The sequence below is a fragment of the Archocentrus centrarchus genome, chromosome 19 (genome assembly GCF_007364275.1).
Source record: "Archocentrus centrarchus isolate MPI-CPG fArcCen1 chromosome 19, fArcCen1, whole genome shotgun sequence".
NCBI classification, from domain to species: domain Eukaryota; kingdom Metazoa; phylum Chordata; class Actinopteri; order Cichliformes; family Cichlidae; genus Archocentrus; species Archocentrus centrarchus.
In genome coordinates, this window is record NC_044364.1 from 10,608,995 (window position 1) to 10,630,525 (window position 21,531).

Sequence of the window (21,531 nt, forward strand, 5' to 3'; positions counted from 1 at the left end):
ATATATATATATATATATATATATATATATATATATATATATATAGCTGTGGTTTGTGCAATACCTCCGAGGCAGCAGGGTGTGCTGTTTGTGAGTGTCCATCAGTTCCACAGACAGCTAGCTAACAACAACAGAAGACTCCGGGCAGCTAGCGTTGTAATTAAATCCAACATTAAGGTGAGTCTTGCGGTAAATAAAAAAGAAAGCCGTCAGATAAGAATTAAGGACTTAAAGCAGTACGATAAAGGCAGTCGTGTAGCATCTTTAGCAGCAGTTTGCGCAGTTATTTCCCCGACCTTTTTGTTTGGCTTAGGTTAGCTGCTACAGGCACAGGGCTAACTAGCCAGCTAGCTCGCCCCAGTTAGCTGTGGTGCTATCATTACATTGTCTGGATTACCGACAGGATTTATGGATTAATAACGGCACCAGAGATTGTCATGTTTCTTTTTTTATGACCACGATGGTCTGCACCCGTATTTAAAATGGGGTGCCATTTCAAAATAGATACCAGTGTCGATTATGCACATTGTTAGGGTTAACTACCTGCTACTGTCACCGCCTATATTAAGTGAGTTTCAGTTCCCAACATGAACTACCAAAAATTAAAGTACAAGTGCTTCAACTTAAAAGAAATTCACTGAAAAATACTATATTTAAATTTATTGGTGATACATTAAATTAGATTTGTGATTCATAATGGATGTCAGGAACAAGAAGGTTTATATGCTGGGCCTTGCTCATACTTTTTAATCAGAACCATTCAGTCAGTCTGCTCATTCACTGCCGGCTGTTTTAAGTCCGGGGGGGGGGGGTTATCGGTGCAAGTGCGTATGTGGTTATGGCTGTGTGTAAGTGTGTAAACCATGCTGCTCACAAACCGGTGAGATGACCAGCTGGCGGGGATTATTGTTGGGGAAGAAATTGTGAGTCAAAGTTCATTCTGAACAATGATTGCCTTCTCGGTTCAGGCACAGTGTAATGAGTGAGTCAGGTCAGTGTAAACAGACCAAGTCTTAAAACAGTCAATTTATTATGTCTTTCTCAAATCTATAGGAGGCTTTTGCACAGCTCTCATACAGCCCACACGTGATAGCTCAATGTTTCTGCCAGAAGTGCTTAATTTATGATGTTGTATTTTTTATTTATTTTTTTTTTTTAATTTTCATTTTGGTGGCATTGAGTAGTGTTTGCAGGGCAGGGCTGTCTTGCAGCAGTTGCAGGCATCCCAGCAATGCGTTTCTTTTGCCAAATCAAAAACCTGCCATGCAGCAGACTTGAAGTGGCTTTTAATCTGTTTTTTCCCTGAGCTCACCCCTCCCCCCCCCCCCCCCCTTCTATACATAACTCAGTTAAGCTGAGTTCACCTTTTAGAGGGATGACCCACAAGAAAAATCCACTGCCTGTCGGCTTTCATTGCAATTTTGTTTAAAAAAAAAAAAAAGTGTGTCCTTTGCAGAGTGACTACTACAGCTGGAATCTCAGAGGTTTTCAACTTAACACGTGATGGTGATCTTCTGTCAGTAAAAGTTGTGACAAGTCTTTGCTTCACCCTTAGACTAACAGTAAAGATTTTTAAAGGAGGGCTCAGCGATAGATTTAAATCCCTATATTCAAAAGGGTGTTTTAAATAATATTTAGAGGATTTTCATTTAGAAGATTTCACCCACTGACTGTTTTGTGTTGACCAGACATGGCTAGTAATGAATTAGGTTTATACCACTACATGCACACTTAATTTTCCTTTTTTACATGATAGTCATAGTCAACAACAAACAAAGGTAGTTATTGAAAACATCTCTGTAGAGCATAGCAATCACACTAAAGAGATGCACTCTGGGTTTATTAGCTCATTAAGATATAACAGATTATGTAACAGGCAGACTGAACATAAATGCAGAACTATGTCCACTTTTTTAGCAGAGTGGGATCTCTGGGGTTGATAAATTTTTCCAAAGGACCATCCATTTTTGTAGCTTAAAGAAAAAACCTTAACCAGTGATTTATACTAAATTAAAAGCAGTAATAGTGTAGGTTCAGTGATACTCATATACCCCTCCATATAATTTTTTTTTTTTTTTGGAGGTCAAGACAGCAAGTGTAACTGTATGAACCAGGTGACCGGAGACATTAGATATGCATTGAGGTCCGTCCTCCCTTTAACCTCACGTGCGTGCTGAAGTGAGCGGGGGGTTTTACTCGGGAAGTACGAGCAGGAGGCGAAGCCTGGCTGCTAATGCTTTTTCACCCTGTCAAATCCCCTTCAGTGTAATTGTGGGTCTGCGCAAAGTTGAGGATGAGAGTGAGGCAAGCTGATCGCTGTAGCAAAATCAATAGTTCATACCTCTGCGAGATTGAGTTTTTAGGAAAGGAGGAGCACCATGACCAAGGGCAGAATATGAAATCGCTCCCACAGAGACTGAACACGTGCTCTGCAATCGATCCCCGGTCCCTGTACCAATTATAGTTTTAAGGTTTGTCTGTGGCGTACTGCAGTCCTCAAAGACCAAAGCTTTGGAAACAGACATTGTGTTCACTGACACTTCAACAAGGGTTGCAATTTTTTCATCCCCCTTTGGAAATTGCTGTCTGAAATGCCTCCATACCCCAAGTCTTTAATTTAGAGCTGAGATTGATTTCTACTTTTTTTTTTTTTTTTTTTTTTTAGTCAGGTGAGTAAAATGTAAGGAAAAAAACCCACTGCAGTCATAACTGCCACAGTATATATCCCACATCTCCACAGGTATGCATTCACACATTTAGTTCATTTTCACATACAAATCAAAAATGTCTGGTACACAGCAGGAGTACAGTATCACTTAAATGTACAGTGTTTACTCCCGCCTTCACCTCCAGACCTCACTGTTGTTACTTTACATTGACTGTGGTAACCCTGGTCAGGCGCACACCCATCTGAGCTGAACAAATTCACCAGTCTCATCTGTCTGCCCAGTATTTAGCAGAATTGGGTTTATGTTAGCGAAGGAATCTCGCAGTTTTGTGCTGAAGAGCGAGCACTTTCTTGGACACCATGCGTAGAGGTTTAAAAAAGACTTCTCTGTGATTTACTCTGCATTAGTCTTTTTAAATGACAAATATATATTTGTCAACGCAGAGAAAATTATTCAGAGGTAAAAAATTGTGACTCGTGACATTTAAGTGATATTGCACTGGGGTGTACTCACTTCCACTTTATGCTGTATATAACTTTTGGCCGGGTTCACAGAGTTCCTATTTCCTAGTTGTTTAGTTACTGGATGGTTTTTTGTGGCCACAGATATCACATTGGATGGCATCAGCAGTGCTGTTAAGTTTGGCCATTTTTGTCTCTTCATGATTGTGGTTGAAAATTGAAAAGGCTTGACAATTGCCAGGTTAATAGATTTTTAGTCCCTGTACCATCACCCAGACCTCTAATGTATTTTTGCAGTCTGCTGAATTTCAATTGCAGCCGTTATTATTTTAAAAACCTTGCCCTATCCTTTGGTAAAATGACAGGACTTTAAAAAAAAAAAAAAGTGTATTGGTGAGAGCAATAGGTGTTGCTTTAAGAGTCTTCTTCTTAATCTTCAAATTGTTTTTGTTTATTTTTAGGAGGGGAAAAAAAAGCACTAAGCAAATTAATAGAGTTTGCATTTCCTTATTTCCTCATGTTATGTTCATAAATTGGTGGTAGGATGATGCAGTGGTTATTACAGCAAGAGAGCTCCTGGGTTGAACCCGCTGGCTGTGCTGTAGACTGCCTGTGTGGAGTTTACGTGTTTGCCCTATCCCTGCCTGGGTTCTCGCCACTTACTCCAGCTTCCTCCCACAGTCCAAAGGCATGCACGTTAGGTCTTACAATTTATTCTAATTTGACCAAAGGTGTGAGTGTGAATGGTTGTCTGTCTCTCTGTGTTGGCCCTGTGGCACCCTGTCCAGGGTGCACCGTTGCCCAATGACAGCTGTGATAGGCTGGATGGATGGTTCTTCATTTTTCTGACCTTTTACATGAAATTTAGGAACAGTTTTTATTTAGGAACCTGTAACTAAACAACCAGCATGCTCATAATTTAGTTGGCTCCATGTGTGTGCTCTGCAGTCAAGCGCAACAACATACTTGGGACAAAGAGATGTGAATGATAAGCTGCAGGCTGAGGGGAAACCGCATTCCTCCAGTAGGCGTTTTAACATGTCGCACTTGTGCCTGAGCTTACGTGCAAAATCATGCTTTTAAGATGTGTTATTGTCAGCAAAGTCTAACCCAAACATTTATCTGGTTCTGTTATTCCTTTTTAAACTTTTGAACACACACTTCTGACCTCTGCTAATGACATTTTAAAGTTGCTGTTGCTTGTTAGCGAGCCATTTTCATTTATGTAGTGCAATATCACAAATTTGCCTCAAAGGGCTTTACAATCTGTACTGCATGTAACAGTACAGATTGAGTGTAGAATGCATGTAGAATGGAGTGTTCATAGACACTCCATTCAGATAATGGAAATCGCCCCAAAAAATACTGAACAGCAAAAAGATGGATGAGCAACTGGCAAAGATGCATGAGAGATGCCTTTACTATCAATAGGAAGTGCTTTTTGATACTACCACGATGTCCTTTTGGAGCTGCTTTGCTCCTTAAGCACTAAAAACATCTCAAATTGAAACAACAGAATTTTATAGTGTGAAAAATGTATCCTCATTTTGAATTTGACACCAGCAACAAAGTTATAACATTTTTAAACATCATCCCAACTTTTTTGAGATACGGTTGGTATTTACTGTCGCTGCGCCTCTTTCTTCTATTACTCTTGCGTGGCAAATCTATAAAAATGTCTTAACCTTTAGGTGGGTTTGAAAAATTGCTGCAGGATGTGCAACACCTGTTGTGTGGCTTTAATGCAGAGCTAAAGCAGCAGGTAATGTTCTGTTTAAATTAGCAGTTACTCAAGACAACTCTATTGCCACGTTGGCCAATACAAATTGATTACATACATGCATAATTTGATGTAGACTGAAGAAATGGGGAATAGCACTTTTTTGGGTTTAGCAATAATAGGTTTTTTCAATGATTTCAACTGTTACACTATAAATGGACTACCTTAAATCTATGTGTCTTGATTAAGAGGACCTGGAGCACATGAGATGTGCAGAGCTTAAAGTTTCAATACAGTGTGCATCTTCACTTCAGTCCACAAATCTATATTTGATTGCTCTCTCATACCTCTGTTTGATTTTCTTTTCTCTATCAAACCTGTTTTCATGGCAATTTATCTTGGTGAATGGTTCCACGGATGGTGTTCCATCTTTCATTCGCTGCCTGGCTTTCCATTCGGCCTCTCTATCACTTTAGGTTTAATTTTCTTTCCCTGTACTCTCTTCCTCTATCTGCTTGTGTCTCCATCTTGCCAGTTGCCACTGTAGTAGTTTCATTGTTTCCTGATTTGTTTGATTTATAAAAAAGAAAAAAAGTAGCTGCTGATGTGAATTGCTTTGTGTTCAGTAGGCTCAAAATTATATGTGGAGCAGATCTGGTGACTGTGGAGGCCATTTGAGTACAGTACCCCCCCCCCCCCCCCCCCCCCCTTTTTTTTTTTCTTTTTCTTTTTGAACTTGAGCAGGTCATCCTGATCATGTCTGCATGCCTAAATTTGAGTTCCTGACATGTGATTGCATGATATAGATATTTACGTTAATGAGCAGTTGAAGAGGTGTACCTAATAAGCTGTGTTAATAAGATATTTTGTTAGTATTGTTGGTTAATAAATTGTTGGTCTTTTATTAGCTTGTTGTTTCTGCTGTAAGTAGCCGTATCACTGATGCTGCATAAAAGATTCCAATTTGTAATGTTCTTTAGTTCCATATCATATACATGCATTTATTTGTTTGAAATGAAATGCTCCAAATTACTTTTGATCTGGAGCTTTGAGTATGCTGCTGCAGTGATCAGCTCAACGGATTCAACGAGGTGTAAAAGTGAGGAGACCGCTACAAATCAAATTCTAAAGGTCCTGCATCCAGTATTTCTGTTCATATTTTACTTTTAATTCCTGAAGAAGCTTCACTGTTTGTGTGTGACCTGCATTCAATGTAATTATTAGAAGCAGAAAGCTCTCCCAGCAGTCCCAACCCTCCTGTTTGTTACACCAAGTTTTGCCCCAAGTTGAATTTATGGACAATGACATAAAGACATTAAAGGCTCTGTGTGACAGAAAGGTAGAAACAGATGAATGGTTCAAGGACTATTGAAATAGGAATAGTGGGGGAGATGGCTGCAGATTAACAGAGAGCTTGAAAATAAACACTGCATGTTGTTCAGTCACTAATCTTGCAGCAGGATGAAAAAAGGTTTTTGAATTTTCCATTGAGTTGAAATGGTTTCCAGTGCTGGTTTATGTGTTCTGCTACTAAAAGTATCTGCAGTCAAGCGCTACTAAAAGTATATAAACGAGGGCAGTAAAAGTACATGTGTGATGGCGTAGAAAGGAAGATGTGTCTGGTGATCGCTCCTCGAAATAATTATAAATATCCCACTATAAAACCTAAGGATAAGTACTTTACTAACACAAAGAAGGGTTGAAGAAGAGCACAAGTGGCCAAAAAAACGCAACAATGCCCAGATCACAAGATAAGAACAACCCGTCGACAAAAGTTAGCAACGCAGCAGGACTAGCAACAGCCAACCCCGGAGCTAGCGTGACGAGTGACTTGCTAAAAGCTATTGGAGACCTCAAGGCCGATCTAAAGGAAGACAACGGTAATCTAAGGAAAGATATTAATATGCTACGCCAGGAAATGAGCAACAAACTCGACAACTTCACCAAAGAGATGCAAGTTTTGACAGAAAGAATGAGTGAGGTGGAGACCCGCGTGGGACATGCTGAAGACGTAACAAGGGAGTTGGCTGAAGTGTTAATCACGAGCACTGAACAACAAAAGTCCATTCAAAACAAACTGACTGATCTTGAATCCAGGTCCAGAAGGAACAATATTCGACTGTTTGGTGTGAGCGAAGGAGAGGAAGGGAAATCAGTGATTCAGTTCATCGCGAACCTTCTTAAGCAGGAGCTCCCAATACCGGCTGACTTGGATCTGAAAATCCAGCGGGCTCACCATGCACTGGCAGCGAAACTCTCACCAGGAGCACCCCCAAGACCAATAGTAGAGTATGCCAACTGAATGTTGGCATACTCAAATATGACACCGTAATAAAAGAAATTAAGAAAGAAATAAGGGAATGCAGTGATAACAATAAGGATGACCAAACTGAGCCAACAATAATGTGGGACACAGTTAAAGCAGCGTGGGAATCTAATTTCTAGAACCCCTTACATGAATAAAAAGCAAAAACTTGCACAGACAAATGTAGAACAACAGTTGAGAGATTTAGAAAAAAAGCGACATAAAGATGAGAGTAATACCCTGGCAGAATGTATTAAAAAAGTAAAAGAGCGATCTAATTTAGCCCCAGTGGAGATTGAAAGGAAATTAAGATTCACTAAACAGATCTTTTATGAATCAGGCCATAAAGCGACTAAAATCTTGGCAAAACGCCTCAGATTACAGCGAATGAGGAATTCAATACATAAAATTAGGGACCCCAAAAATAAAGACATTCATTATAAACCTGAAAAAATTAAAGATATATTTATGGATTACTTTAAAACTCTGTACTCCCAACCTGAGGAGTTTGACGAAAAGGTTATCAAACATTACCTAGCAGAATTAGATCTCCCTTCCATTGGCACTCAGCAGAATGAGATTTTAATGTCACCAATTACTAAAAAAGAACTGGATAAAGCTATCAGTAGACTCAAAACAAATAAAAGCCCAGGAAGTGATGGATTCCCCAATGAATGGTACAAGATCTTTAGAGAAGAGCTTGCTCCTGTATTATTAGACTCATTTAATTCAACTCTTAAAAATGCTGAAAACCCTCCCTCGTGGAAAGAAGCAGTCATATCTGTCCTACTGAAAGAAGGTAAAAATATGGAGTATTGTGAATTTTATAGACCAATTTCCATCTTGAATGTTGACTACAAATTATTTACATCAATAATAACAAGAAGACTGTACGCTTTTCTTCTTGAACTGATGAAGACCAGACAGGTTTTAGCAAGGACCGGCAAACACAAGATAACATAAGATGGACGTTACACATTATAAATGAAGTCAAAAAACAAAAAATCCCCACATTGTTAATCAGCTTGGATGCAAAGAAGGCTTTTGACAGGGTCAGCTGGTCCTTCCTTTTTGCAGTTTTGGAAAGAATGGGTTTCAATGATCAGATTATCACGTGCCTCCAAACCCTTTATCAAAAACCAACAGCCAGAATTAAACTTAATGGCGACTTGACAGATAGTTTTGAGCTTTTTTGAGGAACAAGACAGGGCTGTTGCCTTAGCCCCTCCCTCTTTGCAATGTATATTGAACCCTTAGGTCAATATATCAGACAAAGCCCTGAGCTGGAAGGTGTAGTAGTAGCACGGGAAGAACAAGGAATTGGGCTTTTTGCGGATGACATTATTGTATATCTGCAAGATCCTAACAATACATTTCCTAAACTCCTAAAAATCTTGCAGGATTTCGGAGGAAAATCGGGATACAAATTAAATATAACAAAGACCCAATTACTCTGTCAGGTTCATAATTCAAACAGTCTAATAAGACATAAATACAAACTTAACTGGTGTGTAAATAAGCTCAAATATCTGAGGGTATATTTAACAAAACAACCAAGTACTCTATATGAAACTAATTAGAGCAGAATTAATCACAATACAGAAAGACGTGACAAGATGGTCAACACTAGTGATGGATCTAAGCTCAAGAATAGAGGTGATAAAGATGAACCTTCTACCAAGATTAAATTATTTCTTTCATTACCAGTAGACATCCCAGAATTTCAGTTCTTAAAATGGGATAGACAAATTTCCAATTTCATCTGGAAGAAAACAAAACCTAGAATAAAATTAAAAACCCTCCAACTAGAGAAGGGGAGAGGAGGTCTAGCTCTCCCAAATATTAAAGACTGCTATTTAGTGGCTCAGCTGAGATGCATTGTTTATTGGTGTTCCTCAGAATATCATACTAAATGGAAATGTATAGAACTGAGTTACAGCATGTGCCAACCACAGATGAGACTAGGAGAGAAAACCAAACCTCATCCTTTAGAACAGGGGTGTCCAAACTTGCGGCCCGCGGGCCGTATCCGGTCACGCCCACTTCCGGTCCGCGAATTGATGTCAAAAATAACATACAATTTGGCCCTTTAAGTTACTTTTTTGACATTTCGCCTTCCCCTCCAATTAAGAGGGTTAAGCAAAATGTCAAAAAAGTAACTTAAAGGGCCAAATTGTATGTTATTTTTGACATCAATTCGCGGACCGGAAGTGGGCGTGACCGGATGTGGCCCGCGGGCCGCAAGTTTGGACACCCCTGCTTTAGAACAAAATAACATTGTGGATTTCAGGGTTAGAATATGGTGGGATATAGTGCATAAATATAAAATGGAAGGAGACTGTAAAATACTGATATGGCCATCACAGCCCAAAAAATTTAGAGCAAGTCGAACAGACAGTACATTTACGAAATGGAGACACGGGAATTACAGCTGTATGTACCCTAGTGGAGGGAAAAAATTTTAAAACTTTTGAAAATCTCAAAGAAGAATTTGAACTGGATAATCCCGACTTATTCAGATACCTGCAATTAAGGCATTTTTAAAATTTAGAGATTAGAAAATACCTCTCACAGGAGAGCAATGCGTTGATAGAAATGTTGATCGATGCCTATAAAAAAAATCACCCTCAAAAATTGTATCTAACTGTACAAATGTTTACAAAAACGAAACGGAGATGCATTGTATATAAAACAAAAGTGGGAATCAGAAATAAACGTATTGTCAAAGGATGACTGGCACTCGATTTGCCTACTACAGCACACCTCCACTAGCTCCAGGAACTGGAGAGAATTCGGCTGGAAAAATCTGTCAAGGTTTTTTTATCACACCTCAAATTAAAAGCAAGTATTTGAAAACCCCACAACAGTGTTGGAGGCTCTGTGGTCAAATTGATGCCAACCACTCCCATGTTTTCTGGACATGTGTAAAAGTTCGCCCATTTTGGGACTCTGTTGTTACAACATTTGAACAGGTTTTGAGATATAGGATTCCTAATCAACCCCAGATTTTATATTTAGGTTTGTTACCTGATAATGTGATTAGAGTGGGGGATCTATATCTGTTTAAGGTGATGATACTGGCATGCAAGAAAGTCATAACAAGGAACTGGCTGAGCAGTGATACCCCGAAACAGAATCAATGGAGGGACATTATGGAGGAAATCTACGAGATCGAAGAAATGACATTCAACCTGAGACTGAAAGCGGTCCAATTTGAAAAACGATGGAAGAAATTTACTTTTTTTCACCACTTATTCAACTACGCTGATGGACAACCCAGTTATTGTCACATATTAGTACCCCACTAATTGTTCTGTTGTATTAGTGTTGAGCCATCCAATGTTGTTTTTAAAATGCATAAATAAAAATTATAAAAAAAAAAAAAAAGTACGTGTGCCTTTTTATGAAACCACAAAACACCAATACATTTTGCAGATATCATGGATGGGGATATAGTTTCATTTTCACAGCAAGCCAAATGTGCTGCCTGTATTGGATCATTTCTTTCTTCTTTTTTTTCCCTTTCCTCTGGCATTTGCATTTCGAGTGCAAGATAACTTTCTCCTGTTTTCTAAATGTGTTTTATGCCGTTCCCCAGCACACGCTAGGAATTGCAATTGGAATTATTATGCAGTTTTAGATCTACAGAACTGTATGCTTCCTACTAAACTGTTTAAAAAAAAAATAAAAAAAAAAAAGAAGAAGAAAAAATATCAGAAATGTATATTTAAATATCTAAAAGGGCTAAATACACCCACAAAAAAGTGACCTCATCATGGTTGTCTAAAACTTTGCTTAAACATGGTAAGTATTGTACTTGTTTTTTTTTTTTTTCTCTTTTCCATTGTGGACTGACGTACTCCTGCTTTAGTGAATGTGGTAATGGGACAGTTTATTTAAATTAAGGCATTTACACACTGGACGTGCAAAATTTGTGCAAATGTTTTGTGCATTAAAAAAATACTTTGCACTCCTTAATGCAGCCGTCCACACGGACCGCATCATTTCACAGCACAAATTTATGGCATTTATGTATTTATTTATTTTTGGATCAAATTCAATTTTCGCAAGTGAATAAACAGATTGCTGCCTTTGACAACGTGAGTTCATAGCGCAAAACATGCACTGATATACTGACTATACAGTGATGTGGCAACAGGAAAACAATACTGTTTTTCCTCAGACACACAGCTAGATGCTGCTGCCATTGAGTCGCTGAAATTATTTCTCTGCCACCTCACATGTGGTCCCAACTATGCCAGATCACACTGCCCCACTGACATCCTGAAATATTTACGAAAGCGGCCGTAATCCAGGTTCAACTCCTGGATCAAACCATGAAGTTCTCGCTGCTGCTGCTTTCTCATAAGAGTTGGATGAACCCAGAATCTGTTTCTTCCTTCTCCTGTTTAAAAACATCAGGACCTCATCACATCATTGCTTGATGTGGACTGCATTTTTTTCATAAGTGTGTCTTTATGTTGACGAATTATTTGCGAAAACGGAGGACTTCCTGTGTGTGTGTAGGTTACATGACAATTTCTCATCCGTAAGATTTGGAATTCCATGTTTTTTCGCAATGCATCCGGTGTGTAAAGGCCTTGACTTTAGGGAATTTAGAGGCCAGCTTTGGGCTCTTTGTCTTCCTAACTTCCTCAAGCCTTTCCTAGGCAGCTTTGGGGGAGTGTGAATGTCACACACTCAAGGGCTTCTCAGCAAAATAATGGCTCATAACAAGATAAGGAATATTAAACACTTATCAGTTGTTTTAATGAATGAATGAATGAATGAATGAATGAATGAAGTTTTATTGCCATGTGGGTGAACAAGTTCACACATTGGAAATTGCAGTTACAGAACACCATCCAAAAACACAAACACAACACACATAGGGGGATATTTTAGGGTTGTGACTTATTTGTTTGTGTATATACTTTAAAGAAATTAAGTTTATTAGAGTGTGTGTGTGTGTGTGTGTGTGTGTGTGTGAGATCTGCATGGCCTTTTTTGGGTGATTTGAAGTTAATTTGGGAGCTTGGATGTAGCGAGTGGGTCTAACTCCCAGCACAGTCCTATGAGACGAGACGGCTTGTTTATTTACAGTTCATTTTTGAGACTTAATTGCAGTTGCAGCAGCTATTGATCTTAGAACAGGCATGGGCCATCGATCTCCTGTTGTCCTCCATTGGGTCAGGGACAATCCATCTAACTCCAAGCCAACAAACCTCAGTATCATGCAGTGGGACCACATGAGTGAAGTGATATTCACTCTTACCTAGATTAATGAAAGATCCAGTGCCAGTGTCCTATCCTTGGGAGTGCCGTATTGCTTGAACAATTCTAGGAAATATCTTCAAATTTGGCTCAAATCTTCACTTGATAAGATTCACTGATAATACTTTGGTGCTCAGAGGTCGAGGTCACTTTTTCCTCACTTGCAAATGTTTACTTAGACTCAATGTAGAATTGGTCAGAATTTCAAGGTCCCTGAAGCCTTTTTATTTATAACTCATGAATTCATGCACTAGTCTCTACAGACTGGATCTAAACTGCAGCTGGTTAATAGAGGTATCCCAGAAATATTAGTTTAAAAATGTTTTTCTGTATGGTGTGTGAGTGAAACTTAAAAGTAGACATGATTTTTTTTTTTCTCCTTTCCACCAGCCAGACTAATTTATCACTTTCACATTCTCTGTGTGTAGGGGGCACAGAGCTTCCATCTGGCGTGCACCGATGCAGATGGACGTCTGTGCTGAACACTGACGAGTGGAAGTGACAGATTCCTCTTCCTCACCCTCTTGCCCCAAAAATCTTCTGTCACGCTGGCAATGTCAAGAGTCCCGAGTCCCCCTCCCCCTGCGGAAATGTCCAGCGGGCCTGTGGCCGAGAGCTGGTGCTACACACAGGTGAAATGACACTATGGGCGTGTGAGCGCTTGTTTCAGGCTCATCGTCTGTTTTAACCCCAGATTAAATCTAAGCTTTGCTGAATGTATTCTTCCTTTTAACAGATCAAAGTGGTGAAGTTCTCTTACATGTGGACCATCAACAACTTCAGCTTCTGTCGTGAGGAGATGGGTGAGGTCATCAAGAGCTCCACCTTCTCTTCTGGGGCCAATGACAAGCTGAAATGGTGCGTTAGCATGACTGCTGCTTTGTTGCATCATGAGAAACATTTGGATAATCCCAGTCAGACTGAAACACGTAATAATCTGTCTGATGGCCGACCTTTTAAGCTGTTTACAAACAACCAAGCAAACTGCTCAAATATAATTTTGGTTAGAGCCCTGCCCCAGAAATCTGTTGCTGTGGATTCCCACTTAGATCCTAAAAATCTACTTAAAAAAGAGCATTTTGCCTAATAGGATGGTGCGCAAGTAAGGAAACTAACCTGAAAAGCTTTCTTTTTAAAATTTCTCACCGTATCTGTAGCAATTTAGCATTTTAGATTTATAATAAAGGCATACATGCATCCCAACCATAATCAGAAAATGTATGATTTAGTCATAATTAATTACATCTAGTACAGTTTAAAAAAAAACTCATTACGTTTATCTGTTGTGTAACTTCTGTGCTTTCCTTACACAGCGTAATAGTTTAGGAGTAATTTATACAAATAATGGGTTAATACATTTTTACCTCCATCAGCTTTATTAGAAGTGAGTTGTTGCATCCTCCATCCCCATCAGGTGTTTGCGGGTGAATCCCAAAGGCCTGGATGAGGAGAGTAAAGATTACCTGTCCCTCTACCTGCTGCTGGTCAGCTGTCCAAAGGCTGAGGTGCGTGCCAAGTTCAAGTTCTCCATCCTCAACGCCAAGGGAGAGGAGACCAAAGCCATGGGTGAGCGCAGAATATTACAGAATCAGTGAAAGGTGTATATTTTCTGTTTTTTTTGGGAGTTAATAATTTTTCTGTGTTGGTTTTGTAAAATAGTTTCTCGTTACACTCTCCTCATTGTGACTTCTGTGTCCTGCCTGTCTGCAGAAAGCCAGAGGGCGTATCGTTTTGTCCAGGGGAAGGACTGGGGTTTTAAAAAGTTCATCCGGAGAGATTTCCTCCTAGATGAGGCCAACGGCCTTCTACCTGACGACAAGCTCACGCTCTTCTGTGAGGTACTTTGCTGCATTTGGCTGTTTTTTTTTTTTTTCCCCCCCTTTCTTTTTAGTGTGCATTTTTGGTTCATTGCGTTTCATTGAATTTCTCCCCTTCAGGTGAGCGTGGTGCAGGACTCTGTCAACATATCTGGCCAGAACACCATGAACATGGTGAAGGTACCTGACTGCCGGCTAGCAGATGAGCTGGGGGGGCTGTGGGAGAATTCCCGCTTCACAGACTGCTCCCTGTGTGTGGCTGGCCAGGAGTTTCAAGCACATAAAGCCATCTTAGCAGGTACAAGCATGATGCAGATATGTCTCTTTGTACTGTCTCTGTTTATAATATTTAATTTGGTCACATAATTATTAGTTAGCACTGTGACTGTAGGGTGATCCACAGTTATTCTTTTCCTGTTTCCTAGCACGGTCCCCCGTATTCAGTGCCATGTTTGAGCACGAGATGGAAGAGAGCAAGAAGGTAAGTCCTGAAGCTTTTTTTTTTTTTAATTCTGAGAAATACATTTTTGTTCCTCAGTGGCCCAACTGCTCAGATTTTCAGTGCTGTGTTGCGGGGTTAAAACGAGTGAAAGATTGCATGCTGTCAAATGGCTGCAGCACAGAGCTGTTTGGTAAAACTGAATGATAGCGCACCTGAAATGCAATTGTCCTGCCGTACTTGGGGGTCAGGATTCATCCTTCACTGACAGAGAATTGCTTTTTTTCATTTTTGCACATGTGACTGTAAGAAATGAAATTGCAGGAGTGCTTGGGGCCAGGGTTTTTTTCTTTTTTTTTTTTTTTAAACCAAGGCCATTTTAGAGTTCATGTTTAGATTTAAGTGAAGATTTAAAATGTTTTACTCAGTAATGACCACATTTCAAATTTGGAACAAACACAATCTTAAAAGCAGTGAATGTAACACTAGGCAGCACTTTTTATCTCCTATATTTACATAGACTAAGTCAACAAAAATTCAATTTATGAAACAATCATGTTTTGAAATACCCCAGAAAATTTAAATTCTTAATTGAACAATTTAGAGAATTCAGCCAAACCTTCACCACAAACATTTAAACTTTGTGATTGCAAATATAGGTATAAATGAGTATCTTAATCACATTTAGTTGACAAACCTTAAGTTTATACTAGAATTTAGCCTCTTCCAGTCTCACACCTACTCTATATGAATATGCAAGTACATGCAAAACATATAAATGAAAAAAATGTGCTCTTACTTGAGTAAAGCTGTTTACTCTTTCACTGATTTCTGCAGTTCAACTCTATTAAATAATATTTACATTTTTATGGTGTGACACAAATATATGCAGTTAAAGCTAATAGTCATAGTTAAATGCTTTAATCTTCATTTCTCCTGTCTTGTCAGAATCGTGTGGAGATCAACGATGTGGAGCCTGAGGTTTTCAAAGAGATGATGTGCTTCATTTACACAGACAAGGCACCAAACCTGGACAAAATGGCTGATGACTTGCTTGCAGCAGCTGATAAGGTGATACAACCGTTGAAAACTGCTACCTGACAGTCTGTGGATGTGTTAAGGAGAACCTGATGCCCGATTTGTAAAACGGTCACATTCATTCGAATGGATATGTGGCTGTATTTCAGTATTTCAGCGTTCTTCTACAGTTTGGGGCATCTGCACATCGAGCCCACAGAGTTGATGTGCCAGTGCGTTCCTTTTGGCTTCCCCTGCACATGAATACGATTAAAATATCAATAAAACTGTTTTTGGTCTTTACAAATGATATTTGACTGAAAAGATAAAATTCAGTTAAAGAGTCATTTTTGTGGGGTTTTTCATTCTTGATTTACCTGCCATTGGGAGTAACCTGGGGTTCAGTGTCTTTCCTAAGGACACCTTGGCATGTGGGGATTGAACTGTCAACCAGTGCAATTAGTGGACAATGGAGGAATTTGAGCCCACAGAGCATGTGTATGAGAGACCTTTTCAATTGAGCCCACAGAGGGCTTGGATCGAATTCTGTTAAGAAAAAAAAAAATCATTTGGGGGGGTTGTGACCCTCAGAAAAACTGCATTCAGCATTGCAACCTGAAGCTTTTCATTTTTTTTTTTTTTTTTTTTTTTCTCCTGATAATCTAGTGCACACAAAACCATATATGGAGCTTATAGTTCTGTTTATTGAATATAACTATATTTTACACAGCGAGCTTTCAGAAATTCCTTGATGTAAAGATGAGTTGCATTAATGCCTGGCATGCTACAAGTTTACCCAGTAAACCTTTTCCCAGTAAGGCTTAGGGATTTCAAGAAACAGTCGGATGATTTCACACTGATCTCACTCCTCCATGACACCAAATGTGGAGGCTGGCTTTGAGCCACAGTTTCTCTCTGAGGTCAAAAATGTTTATGTCCTAGTCTCCTATTTATAGCTTTAAAACAGGATATATTTGTCCTTTTCAGAGATGGGGACCCCACTGACAATAAGCCCAGACTGAGGTTTCTGTTTGAACATTGAAATGGTTAACTGTAACAGCAGATGCCAGATGAATACTGATGAAGAAGAGGATCATACCAATCTTCTTGTGCCCACTCTCTTACAGTATGCTCTGGAGAGACTGAAGGTCATGTGTGAGGACGCGCTGTGCACTAGCCTATCTGTGGAAAACGCTGCTGAGATCCTCATCCTTGCTGACCTGCACAGTGCCGACCAGCTCAAAACACAGGCTGTCGACTTCATTAACTAGTGAGTTGAAGGGAAAAAAGAGCTTGTTGTCACATTAATTGGGTTTCCAACACCTTTTTTTACACACTCGCAGATCCTTCACATCCACTGTACATTTTGTCTCCATCGTGTCAGTTTGGTTCTTGTTGTACTTCTTTATCTTGGCATCATTACGGGTCGTACCTGTACTCAGTCTGTCCCTCTTGCTTCATGTCTTGATGGCTCTGTCCCAGTCAATGATTTAATTTCACATGTGCCCTCATGGAGGGGTCTGTCTGATATTATTAAACCCTGTCGTGGCTTTCAGAGGGATCGGGGCAACCTGACTCCTCACTAGATCTGCTGTCACCTCCTCCTGTTGATTCAAAGTGTGACATTAACACGTGTGTACTGATGTTCAGCTCACATTTATTTTATGTAGGGCTGGGCGATGTGGCCAAAAGTTAAACTTTAAGATTTTTTTTTTTCTCTCTTTAAACTCAACAATACACGATTTAAAGAAGGAAAAAAAGTTAGCAGTATGCAACCTACAAAAAAAAAAAAAGGTGACACTTTTGTTTTTGTGTGTTGTCCCCACCCCACCCCCTGTACATATTGTAAACAAAAAACAAGGAGCAGGTGGATAACAATTAAAAGATGAAATGCTTCTAGTGGTATGCTTTCTATCAGAGGGAAGTGATGGAAGAAAAATGCTAGCTCCCAGTCATTCAGGGCTATAGACTTGTTTAGGGCTGCATAAAACGATTATTTTAGTAATCGAGTATTCTATCGATTATTCCAGCGATTAATCGAGTAATCGGATAAGAAATACTTTTTTTTATTAACAGTTTATCTGCATATTTTAACTTCCGTAATGCAGTTTCTCGCCATATGAACAAACAGCGGTGAATGGAGCAGCTACAAAGTTCTCTTTTCTTCACCTTAACACTTGCTGATCAGGTGCTTGATGAAGGACCTCCAGCTGTTTCACAGATTTAATGGTGGTTACTAAAAGAAAAAGCTGCTGTTTTGGACGCTGGAAAAACGTTTCCTTTTTCACTACTTGAGCTCACCGTCACAGCTTCGCCTCTTTGCGCTTGCGCAGTTAAAACCGCTGCCTGCTATGAGTGTTGTGAAAAACTAGCCATGGCGCATGTGTGAGTAATGTTGTAATGCTTTGTATTCACAAGCATTCTCGAAAATACGTTTCTACTGCAGGTCTATATTTAGTCACTAATAAGGGATTAAAGTATAAAAAATATTTTGAAGGAGTCCCTCGGTCCTGGGGGGCGGGCCTTCCGGTACCGAACCATCGCTAGTGCTAATGGCCCGCGCTCGCTAGCAAACCAGTTCTGGTAGCTACAGCTGAAGTAAAGACAAAAATAGCAGCTGAAATTCTCAGCGAGCACAACACACACAGACACACAGAGAGCAGTGGAGGCGTGGAAATGCATGTCAGCAACAGTTGCCACCCGTCCCGTAAAGTACGGAACCCCGCATGTTACGGAGCCGTATTCCACAGAGTCCCGTAACATACGGGGTTCTGTATTTTACGAGACAGGTGGCAACTCTAGTGATGATCCACTCTGTGTTAAATGAAATCCATCGCAGCGACGGAGAGCTTTTTAGAATGTGTGCTTGTGTATACGTGAGTGATTCACACTCCAGTCCAGTAGGTGGCGGTAATGCAGTTCTATGTTGGTTTGCCAGCCCCCAATAAACCCACAAAAAAAACGTCAGCACTAATGCTGCTAATGCTAGTGAGGAGCGCCGCTTACACCGAGACAGCTGAGTGCTGCAGAGTTTAAACGAAGCATCGACACAGTAAATTTGTGTCGATAAATTTTTAGAATCGATTTAATCGAGTTAATCGATGAATCGTTGCAGCCCTAGACTTGTTTGTGTGTATTATACATGGGTGTAGCTCCCACGTGTGAAAAGTGAAGCCAATGTGGAGTGCCTTAAACATGATTCATTTAAGGGCCAGTATAGAGGAGGTTGTCTGGTTTTCAAAAAGACTTCTGGTTATATAGAAGTTTTGTAAAGTTTCCACAGATTCTGCGCGATCACAAACTACACAGAGGCCCACTCAGGGCCACACTCTCACCATCTGATGGGGAAGTTTGTCACTTGGACCCAAGTGGATCCTAGCAGAGCTGTAACACCCATGTAATGGTGTCATGCACTCTTAATATAAGATTTCCAGATTGCCCGCCCTTAAATTTGTCATGTATATTAGCACTGTTGCCTCACAACTAGAAGGTCTGGGTTCGAATCCACCTTGGCCCGGGCCTTGTGTGGAGTTTGCGTGGGTTTTCTCCAGGTACTCCAGTTTCCTCCCACAGTCCAAAGACATGCAGTTACTGGGGTTAGGTTACTTGGTGATTCTAAATCACCCATAAGTGTGAATGTGAGTGTGAATGGTTGTCTGTCTCTATTTTTATAAATCAAGTTTTCCTGAGCTTATATATATATATTTTTTTTTCTCATCTCGTCCAACAGCCATGCTGCAGAGGTGATGGAGACAGCAGGTTGGAAGTCCATGGTAGCATCTCATCCACACCTGGTGGCCGAAGCATACCGCTCCCTGGCATCTGCCCAATGCCCTTTTCTCGGACCCCCACGCAAACGCCTCAAACAGTCCTAACAGCCTCAAAGCAAGGCATCCACACACACATTCATACAAACTCACACCTTTGCACATACATACACTCACAAAAACACACAGACACCCCACCCCACCCCACCCCACCCAAATACACAGGGACATCCTTTCCCCTTGCTGTTACCTACTACACTACCTACAGCCTCTCCCCAAATCTCCCCCTTCTGCCCCATCCAGAACCTGCTGTATTTAGTCTCTTCTAAAGATGGAAGGAGGGAGGAGGAGGACGAGATGGACGAGAGGGATAAGTGGGATTGTTAAGTGGATGTTTGTTGTTTACAAAAAAAAAAAAAAACCCCAAGCACCCTCTCCTTTCTCCTCGGCTCTGGTTTAGTGAGGTCTGACATTGTGCTCTTTTCCGTGAATGAAACCTAAATCCTTGGTAGATCCTACTTTGGAATCCGTTCATGAGGAAGAACTGGACACATGAACCCAACAAGAGCCAACTGCTTTTGGAAATTTGGAGGCTTGAAGGACTATTGCAGATAGGGTCTTTTAAGTGTCTATTTTATCATGTGGCTTCTTTTTGCTCTGTTCTTGGTGTTTGGAGTAGAGCTGTTAGAGAAGCCCAAAACTAAAAGACACATGGGCCTGTGAGGGACTAAAGAAGATAAAAATGGACCTTTCAAACTAGAAGACCCCCAAGAAAGACAACCAAGGGCTAGTCAAAAAAAAAAAAAGCAGATATGGGAGAAAATCATTAAATTTTCCCAAAGAAAGTGGGGAAAACATTGCACTAAATTCACAGGTCACCCCTTTGTCAACCCTTACCAGCAGTAAAGTAGAAATACCGTAGGCAAGCACACATTGACGCAAGCTTCTTGGACTAAAGACCCAGCTGGACCACCAAGAACAAATACCCTTTAAGACAATTTATCAGCGAGTGACAAAAAATAAACAACCCATGAACTCCCGTGTAGAACTCTTCAGACTTCATCTGCGTCCGTTTTCATTTTTTGAATGGGTGGAGGAAAACAATTTAAAGAAAATAGCAACGCACAACTGGATGTCATTCTTGGGGAAATTGTATTTTGTGTATGGATCTCTTTTTAGCCCTTGAGAGAAAATGATGTCCAAGGTGTTAACAAATCTACTAGGAGATGACAAAGGGAGGAAAAGAAATGGTTACATTAGAGTCCAATGAGGCATGTTGATATTTTTATGACAGGTTTCATATTTGTTTTGTTTTTTTTCTCCCCTCAAAAATGTAATTTCTATTTTTTTTTTCATAGGAATTTGTACAGACACCAGTGCTTTTGAAGCTGTGTTTAAACAAAAAGCATTTACAATGGAGAAATTCTTTGCAGGCATGAACAGTGAAGGGAAATGAAATTGAAATGAACACGTTTTAATGTTCAGAATAGACGTAATGTGAAAAACATGCACACAAGGTAAAACCATACGAAATGCATTTTGAAGTTATCATTTTAAAATGGTGAAAAAAAATGGTAATCGATAGAAGGAACCATTGTTTCTTTCCTGTAGATATCGCTGAATATGAGAAGTGACACTTAGTTGTTGCCATTTTTTTGTTCCCAAAAGAATAAACCACAACTATTTTGTATTGAATGCAGTGCAAGCTTCGTCTGAGTATTTTTTAAATATATGAATTGTTTTTTGTGCATAGAGCAGTCACATAAAATCACAATCTCAAGGAAAATGTATTTTGTAACAGTTTTCAGAAATATTCAACAAATGACATCTTACACTGTCATTTATTTAACAAAAACTAAGCAAAAATATGGAAACTGTGGAAAACTAAGCACACTTGTGCTGCTTCCATAGCAATAAAGAGGGTAAGTAGCAGCCAGGTGCTGCTAATCAAATGAACTTGATTAACTGATTGTCAGCAGGTGTGAGAGTAATCCAAGAGCTACAGCTCGGGCTTTACAGGCCTCAGCATGTTAAAGGTTTATGACAGTACAGCGGGCGGGGG

The 21,531-nt window shown here is 39.9% G+C and overlaps 1 protein-coding gene across 1 annotated transcript; it reads left to right on the plus strand.

The window, feature by feature from the left end:
* The first annotated feature begins 57 nt into the window (after nt 1-57).
* On the plus strand, nt 58-21,164 carry LOC115798386 (speckle-type POZ protein). The gene is made up of 10 exons (XM_030755222.1): nt 58-177; nt 12,858-13,061; nt 13,166-13,287; nt 13,844-13,995; nt 14,140-14,267; nt 14,367-14,544; nt 14,672-14,727; nt 15,634-15,756; nt 16,830-16,972; nt 19,433-21,164. Exons 2-10 carry the CDS (start codon nt 12,984-12,986, stop codon nt 19,575-19,577), a joined length of 1,125 nt encoding a protein of 374 aa, XP_030611082.1. The 5' UTR covers nt 58-177; nt 12,858-12,983; the 3' UTR covers nt 19,578-21,164.
* Nucleotides 21,165-21,531: the final 367 nt, after the last annotated feature.

Bases quoted from the DNA above. Each gene is read 5' to 3' on its own strand.
- LOC115798386 (XM_030755222.1), top strand. From the start codon at position 12,984: ATGTCAAGAGTCCCGAGTCCCCCTCCCCCTGCGGAAATGTCCAGCGGG. The intron at 13,996-14,139 runs GTGAGCGCAGAA...GCCTGTCTGCAG, and splicing joins AGAGGAGACCAAAGCCATGG to AAAGCCAGAGGGCGTATCGT. The intron at 14,268-14,366 runs GTACTTTGCTGC...TCTCCCCTTCAG, and splicing joins AGCTCACGCTCTTCTGTGAG to GTGAGCGTGGTGCAGGACTC.